Source organism: Triticum dicoccoides, chromosome 5A (assembly GCF_002162155.2).
Source record: "Triticum dicoccoides isolate Atlit2015 ecotype Zavitan chromosome 5A, WEW_v2.0, whole genome shotgun sequence".
In the NCBI taxonomy this organism is placed as follows: Eukaryota; Viridiplantae; Streptophyta; class Magnoliopsida; order Poales; family Poaceae; genus Triticum; species Triticum dicoccoides.
In genome coordinates, this window is record NC_041388.1 from 603,463,032 (window position 1) to 603,471,638 (window position 8,607).

Consider the following 8,607-nt stretch of genomic DNA (forward strand, 5'->3'; position numbering starts at 1 on the left):
CAATCTGATATTATAGTGCCAGTGTAGATAGAAATTCCCTTATGATCTAATTCCGAGCGGTAGTAAAAAGCCGTGCTTCAAGTTTGAGCAACGACTCGTCAAACTTGGTAGACCAATTGCAAGAAAACTATCTTCTGTAACCTCAAGAAAATTGCTTTCAGAAAACGAATATTACAAATCTGTGGCGTCCAGCACAGAACGAAGACACGAGAGGGACTTTTTTCAAGTGGGGAAAGATGGCACAGAAACGACCCTAACAACAATGAAGTATCCTGCTTAACGCTTGGAGAACTGGGGACGCTTGCGCGCCTTCCTGAGACCCGCCTTCTTCCTTTCAACGACGCGAGTGTCTCTGGTCAGCAAGCCCTCTGACCTCAGGGGAACTCTATTGGCGGGGCTGATCTTCAGCAGCGCACGCGCCACGCCGAGGCAGATCGCCTGGGCCTGGCCTGAGAGGCCACCTCCCTGAACTTTCACGAAGACGTCGTAGTTGTTCTCAAACCCTAGAGTCACCAGGGGGATCTTGCAATACTCCACCCACATCGGATTCGCTTGCAAATACTCCTGCATATTTGAAGTATATAAGTACAGACAAGCGACTGAATATTTATCAAATTTTTTTATTTCCATGTATTCCCTCAGGTACAGAAAAAGAAAAGCTGTGCCTTAATGAGGTTAGCACCATAATTTACTCATTTAGTATATATGCAGCTGAAACCATCTACTTTGCTACAGTTTAACCTTAATGAAGTTAGCAGCATCATAGTTGGTCATTCATCCAAATAGCTGCGCGTAATGTACGTCAAAGAGAAAATTATTTTTCCCATGAAATTTGATGAGTGATGACTGAACTTGTGTCCGTATCATGGTCCTTGAGCAAATGAACAAAGGTGTTACATGATTTCAACTATTCTCACTATCTAGAATCTAAATCTTAGGCATTTGGAAACCACATTCAACATCAGTTACCAAACTGCATTCTTGGTGATGGCAACAATGTGAAGCAAATAGAGCCAGTGAAGTGAGTATCCAACACTATAAAGTATAAACAGGATAGAAGTAACATGCTATTAGACATCCTAACCGTGTGAAATGCAGAATCCTCCTTTCACTAGTTAAGCTTGCAACCCTCATTCTGCTAATCTATTCACAGAGTCAAGTGCTCCGGTCACATGTTCCGCTTGATATGACATCTGAAAATAAGTTCCCCGTTTGAGGTGCTTTACCACCGACCATCCCCGCACCAATTTCGACCAAATAGTATTTTAGGCCGTGCATTACCGCAAACCAAAAACACAAGGAGGGACTGATTAACCTAACAGATTAAAATCTGCGACAAGTATGCATTGTTGTTTATCTAAATGAATCTATGCAGACCCATCAGCACCTGACAAACTAGAATCTCGGAGCCTGAAACATGGAATGCAAACTAAGTATGTTCCATTACCCGACTACTAGTAAACATACATGGTTGGGGTCGATTATTACATTAGCAATGAGCAGACATGCTAGCAACCAAGCACAGTGGACAAACATTCGACGGATAGCTAATTCTAGAGCCATGCCACATTCAGAGTCGCAGAATGTTGCAGCAGTTTCTGAAACCAGGACGTGCATTCATCGAATGGAGGAAGGGGATAACCACCTTGGCGTCGCGGAAGTTGATGAAGACCTTCCCGGTGCCCTCCTGGAGCACGACGCGGGCGGACGCCATCTTCCGACGGCCCGTGGCGGTGATCCGCTGCGCGGCGAATCCCCCGGGCAGCCGCTGCTTCACGTACTTGCGCAGCGCCAGCCCGGAGAGCGCGTCCTCCTCGGCCTCGACCGCGAGCACCTCCTCGGGCCCGTCGTCGGCGGCAGGCGCCTCCGCCTCGACCGGCTCGGCGGCGTCGGCCCCGGAGGCGGAGAGGACGAGGCGAGCGGCGCGGCGGGTGGTGGGGTGGAGGCGGAGGAGAGGGAGCGGGTGGGGCGCGGAGGTGGAGGGGAGGGAGAGGTGGGAGAAGGCCGAGGCGAGGGAGGAGACGGAGAGCGCCATGGCTTGCCTGCTGTGCGTGCGTGCGTGCGGGGTGGATAGGCCACGGCCGGAGTGGGATAAGCTTTCGCTCTGCCGGTGCTGAGTGCGAAGGTCGTCAGTTTGGAGTTCATCCAGCCTTGTTCCAACCGCACATCTCCGGATGGAGATCCGCAATCAACGCTCGAGATTAACCTGAATTGCAGATTTCGTTAAAGCGAAGCTGTCTCAAGTCAAGAAATTTTGTGGGAGAAGATTTGTACCACGCAGATTTGGAGCCGCCCAATTGCCTCGTAATTCGAAAACTGATTCAGTCTTTGCATGTGTCTTAGCTTTTTTTGCCAGAAGATCAAATCTATTATAAATATTCACCGGAACTATAAAATTCCCAAACAAAACTAAAACCGCGTCAAGATTTTGAGACCACTAGACGACCATAATTGACTCCAAAACGAGTGGCCAACGTGCGGCTGTCGCCGCTTCCCTACCAGATCCGGCTTGACCTTATCGATGACAGTCGGGAAGTCTTCGTGACCGTGCCTCTAAGGACCGGCGCCATGGAGCCTCTTTGTTTCCTTTGACCTTCTTTCGAAGATACGGCTGCGCCAGGATGATTGCCGTTCGTCGTGATGCTTGTGACTGTCGTCTCTGCCGTGGTCGTCATTAAGCTTGTCTTTGTCGTCGCGGTGGCGGCCTGATGGCACGTTGTGATCGCGCATTCGTGCCTCCTCATCAACCACACCATGTCGTCAGTAAAAACCGATGGGATAAGGTAGGGCGGTTAGGCACCACCACACCTGTAACGCTCCATATGTAACCTGCCATATTTATATTTCAACTCTTGCTATTTCCGACACTAAGTTATGATATTTCCACGTTGTCGGGTTTTTGTCTTCGTGTTGCTTTTGCCTTTGTCATGCATCTCATATCATGTCATCATGTGCATCACATTTGCATACGTGTTCGTCTCATGCATCCGAGCATTTTTCCCCGTTGTCTGTTTTGCATTCCGACGCTCCTATGTCCTCCGGTGTCCCCTTTTACCTCTTTTCGTGTGCGGGTGTTAAACGTTTTCAGATTGAACCTAGACTTGACAAGCGGCCTTGGTTTACTACCGGTAGACCGCCTGTCAAGTTTCGTGTCATTTGGATTTCGTTTGATACTCCAACGGTTAGCCGAGGGACCGTAAAGGCCTCGTGTGTGTTGCAGCCCAACACCTCTCCAGAGTGGCCCAAAACCCATCTAAACCCCCTCCATCATCTAGGTCGTTCGATCACGATCGCGTGGCCGAAAAACGTACTCAATTTGGAACCTCCTAACTCCTCCTACCTATAAAAAGGCATCTCCCCTGAAGATTCCGGATCCCGAAACCCTAGCCCCGCTCCCTCTCCGTGCCGGACACGTCCGCTCCGGCCGGACGCGTCCGCCGCCGCCACCGCACCAACCGCCGGTCGCCACGTGGCACCGCGCGCGCACATCCCCACCGGCCCGCCGAAGAGCGGGTCGGGCCCTCCCGGCCCGCGCACCCACCGCCGCCCGCTCCGCCGCACTTCGCCTCGCGCCGCCGCCCGCTTCGTCTCTGGCCGCCGCCGGCAGCTACCAACGCGCCGGAGCTCGCCATCTCCACCGCAGGGTCGCCGCTCCCGGCACGAGGTCGCCACGCCCGGGGCCCTTCCTCGCCGCCGCGCCGATCCCGATCTGGAAACAATAACGGTTGACCTAATTTTGCCCCGTTCCAGTATTTTTATGCATATTTCATCGCATCATAACTCTGCATCCGTGGCTCCGTTTTGGGCGTGTAGCATGTCAAATTGTTCGTCTCGACGAGTACTTCATTTCATTTCATTGCACCATGTTCATTTGAGCTCATCTTGATGCCCTAAATGCTGTTGCAAAAGTGCTAGTTTATATTAGTTTCAGATTCTTATCAGTAATTGGACATTTGTCATTTTTGCCATGATTGTTGTGTGCCTCCTATGAACTTGAGCCCTACATGGGATTTGAAGTATGTCATGCCATCTTTACAGGGGTGTATGTCATGTATTTTTTGTGATCTTTGTGGTGACTAGCACAAGCATGCAAAGTAGCTCTCGTAATGCTGCTGATTTCAGGGCCTTAGAAATCTTCTAAGTCTTTTCCCTGATTATATTTTTATGCAATGTGTTCTTGTTGCTATAGAGTGATCCATGCCTCTTTTGAGCATGATCAATAAGGATGTTTTTGGAGATAATGTTATGCTCTATCCATCCATGTCTTTGTTTGCAATTATGGAGCATTCTAGCTTGAGTCAATCGAGCTCTACTTTTTCTATAAAATGTTCCTGGCAGATTGTTTACATGTTAAGCAATTTTGTCGAGCTTGTCAACTCGGACGCTGAAGTCCAAGCAATTATGGAGCTTACGTCAGCTCGGAGAACTTTGCAGGCAAGATGATCATACCCTCGAAATCACTTCTATCTTTGCTTGCTAGATGCTCGCTCTATTACTATGCCTATGTTATGATACCTACCACTTGCTTTATCTTGCCTCCCATATTGCCATGTCAAACCTCTAACCCACATTGTCCTAGCAAACCGTTGTTTGGCTATGTTACCGCTTTGCTCAGCCCCTCTTATAGCGTTGCTAGTTGCAGGTGAAGTTTGGAGTTTGTTCCTTGTTGGAACATGTTTATTGTGGGGATACCACTATTATATCTTGTCTATTTTAGTGCATATATACACTTGGTAAAGGGTGGAAGGTTCGCCCTTATGCCTGGTGTTTTGTTCCACTCTTGCCGCCCTAGTTTCCGTCATACCGGTGTTATGTTCCTTGATTTTGCGTTCTTACACGGTTGGGTTATAATGGGAACCCCTTGACAGTTCGCCTTAAATAAAACTCCTCCAGCAAGGCCAACCTTGGTTTTACCATTTGCCAGCTAGCCTTTTCCCTTGGGTTTCGCGGACTCAAGGGTCATCTTTATTTTAAACCCCCCTGGGCCAGTGCTCCTCTGAGTGTTGGTCCGAAATGGGCAGCCTGCGGGGCCACCTCGAAGCAACTCGAGGATTGGTTTTACTCATAGCTTGACCTATCCGGTGTGCCCTGAGAACGAGATACGTGCGACTCCTATCAGGATTTGTCGGCACATCGGGCGGCTTTGCTGGTTTAGTTTTACCATTGCCGAGATGTCTTGTAACCGGGGTTTCGAGTCTGATTGGATTGTCTTGGGAGAAGGAATATCCTTCGTTGACCGTGAGAGCTTGTGATGGGCTAAGTTGGGACACCCATGTAGGGATTTGAACTTTCAAAAGCCGTGCCCGCGGTTATGGGCAGATGGGAATTTGTTAATGTCCGGTTGTAGATAACCTGAAATTTAACTTAATTAAAATGAATCAACAGAGTGTGTGGCCGTGATGGTCTCTTTCCGGCGGAGTCCGGAAAGAGAACACGGTCTCGTGTTATGCTTGAACGTAGGTTGTTATAGGATCACTTCTTGATCATAGTTTATCGATCGTGCCTTTGCCTTCTCTTCTCGCTCTTTTTTGCGTATGTTAGCCATCATATATGCTAGTGCTTGCTGCAGCTCCACCTCATACCTTTACCCCTATCTATATGCTTAAATAGTCTTGATTGCGAGGGTGTGAGATTGCTGAGTCCCCGTGACTCACAGATTACTTCCAAAAGAAGATGCAGGGATCGATGATACTATTCCAGAATATGCGACTGAGCTCAAGTGGGAGTTCGATGAGGACTCACGTCGATACTACGTTTCCTTTCCAAACGATCAATAGTGAAGCCCAGTTGGGACGATCGGGGACTTTGTTGCATTTGGGGTTATCTTTATTTTGGTTCCGTAGTCGGACCTTGATTGTATCTGGATGAATGTAATGTTAATTATGCTTTTGTGTGAAGTGGCGATTGTAAGCCAACTATGCATCTCTTTCCTTATTCAGTATATGGGTTGTGTAAAGATTACCCCTGTTGCGATATTGCCTTCAATGCGGTTATGCCTCTAAGTCGTGCTCCGACACGTGGGAGATATAGCCGCATCGAGGGTGTTACAACACCGTTGGCATCGGGGGTGAAATCTTCGTGGAGATCGAGATGAACAACAACACGGCGCCAGAGCCCCGCCTCCCCACGATCGCCGATAGGCCATCAACGACACCCATCGGCTGGTTGTTGCCCACCCTTAGCCAGGTAACCTTTGGGCTGGCCGACGGGTTTGTCGACCACACCCAAAGGCTGAGAGTGGTAGCGTCCTCGCGTCTGGTGTGTCTGGTGATGGCAATGTCGAAGTAGTGCATAAAGGTGTTGAGGCCAAGCACCTGCTCAGCGACAGTGTTGTTCTAGGCGTTCAAGAGAATGTTCTCGATGTAGAGGTGGACCTGGTGGTACACGTCGACATGTCAAGGCCATCTCTGAAGAACCTATTGGGGAGCACGGCGACGAGGTCACAGTTATGAGGGTGCTGGAACGTGGCTAGGAAGTTCCCTAGAAAGTGGGACACCACCTTGATGCGATTGTTAGCAAACTTAGTTTAGATTAATTGTTCCCAAAATTTCGGGCCGCTAATTTTTTTGACCTTACCAAAAAGAGAGAGAAAAGGCTTAAAATGTGACGTTAGATTATTAGACATGACAAATTGAACATTTTTTTATGAAAATTTATATTGACCCGAGGATGACAAATTTAGTTTGTAAGGACGACTGGTAAAAATGAACTGAGGTGGATTTGCCATGCTCGGCAACCAAACTTGCATATCCGACGAACACAATTTACCATGAAAAACATTCAATTTGTCATGCCTAAACATTTGGTTTCCGCTCGATATCCGGGTCCAAAGAGAGTGATGCATGGACAGTTTGCCAAAACTTCGGCATGCCTTAGACAACTTTATTTCGTTTTTCTTGCCGATGGTGATACAGGAGTATCATCCAAAACATGAGCTACCCAGCTGTAGCAAAATGCATCCTTAGATTGGGTAAAAAAAATGGGCCATATTTACTAGTCGAGGAAAAAGATTTATAGGCCGGGACTGTGGACGTTAAAAGTTACGAGTTCAACAACGTAAATAAAAAGAAAAAGGGAATAAAATTGCCCTCCATTGCCGGGATTTGAACCCGGGTCGCCTGGGTGAAAGCCAGGTATGCTAACCGGGCTGGACGACGATGGACAGCGATGACGATTCCCACAGTAACTATATATTCATCTCCGGTGTTGTGTTTGCTTACCAACTTTTCGAGCTTAACTTAATCAACATTTTTACTGGAATAATATATCGATTACCTGTCCGACCAAACGGATCCAAATCACAGAACAGTTTCCGCGAACTGGCCTCTTGTATTCTTGCGCTTGTTTTGCCGCCGTAGTGAAGCCATCCCGTACATGTAAACATGGCCTTGTGGCCTTGTCTCCCGCCGTGGTCGCCGCCGCAGACCGCGAAACTCGTGCAGAGGAAACAGCCGGCGACGCCACGCATGCATGTACGTGGCCCCGCACAGCAGCGCAGGCACGTAAAAAGGTCGCCGTACGTGCCGGCCGCGTGCGCGCGCGATGACGGTAGTAGAGAAAAACCAGCGGCAAGCAGCCAAGCAGCGCCGTGCCGAGGGCGAGGGGGTCCGGCTCCGGCAACGGCCGAGAGGGGGGCACACTCGCACGCGGGCACACAGTGAAACTGACCACGCATGCGCGGGAGGAACCCGCGACCGCCGGCTGCTCGCTCGTCCCGTCGATCGCCAGCGCACCTGGCAGTTTCCCGGTCCCTGCCTTGCTGCCGCCTCCGCCAGCGTCACGTCTTGCTCCAGGGTGTCGCCGTAGCCCGGGCTCCCGTTCACTGTTGACTGCTGAGGGCCGGTACGTGTGCACTGTTGAACGTCGAGTCTCTCTCTTTCTTTTTCGCGACAGATTGAGCATTGAGCTATGAGAGCTAGTAGTAGATATCCCAACTGGCCTGTACCGTGCTCTCATCATTGCCCATGATCGATCGATCGACCGATCTGCTCGCTAACTGTTTGTAAAGTGCAGGCCAAAAGCGAGAGCTCAGCTCCGAGCGTTGGCCAGTTTTCAGCTTAACATATCACGGAAACGGAGCTCGCGTAGAGATAGAGGGAGGGCGTGTTCAAACCAAAAAGTCCAGAATCAACACCGCCCGAAGAAGAAGAAAGAAGAGGAAAACACGGGTCAATTCACATGTGTCTTTCTCGTAGTCGTAGTAGTACCATCAAAGGGATCAAAAGGAGCATCGACTGAAAGAAACTCTGTTGAATCAAGAAGAAGAAAAGCAAAAGAAATGGCGGGGCAACTTTAAGAAATTTGAAGCAGACTGCCGATCCAAAGCAGAGTATCTTGGACAGTATGGAGCATGACACACATGGGTTTGGGTTAAGCACTTATGCATAAGCCCATCTTGAGTATTGTAATTAACGATGCCAGGCACGAGCTCTGATGGCCTTTTGGATTTCACTTCGTCTCGTACGGTTTCTCTTCTCCTTGCCAGCGTCTCTGTGTCAGTGGGATTTCGTTTCCACGGTTCTCAAGGCGGGTCCGGTCCCCTGCTCGCCGTTGCAGATTCTCGGCGAGGAAGAGTGGTCTTTACTCTAGAGATGTTCGTTCGTAGTA

At 49.4% G+C, this 8,607-nt stretch overlaps 1 protein-coding gene across 1 annotated transcript; it reads right to left on the reverse strand.

Moving 5' to 3' along the window:
• Window positions 1-116: 116 nt before the first annotated feature.
• Window positions 117-2,103, reverse strand: LOC119303289 (30S ribosomal protein S9, chloroplastic-like). Its single transcript, XM_037580404.1, has 2 exons — window positions 1,646-2,103; window positions 117-564 (listed from the first exon to the last, which is right to left on the reverse strand). The coding sequence occupies exons 1-2, from the start codon at window positions 2,033-2,035 to the stop codon at window positions 277-279; spliced, it is 678 nt and encodes a 225-aa protein (XP_037436301.1). The 5' UTR covers window positions 2,036-2,103; the 3' UTR covers window positions 117-276.
• Window positions 2,104-8,607: the final 6,504 nt, after the last annotated feature.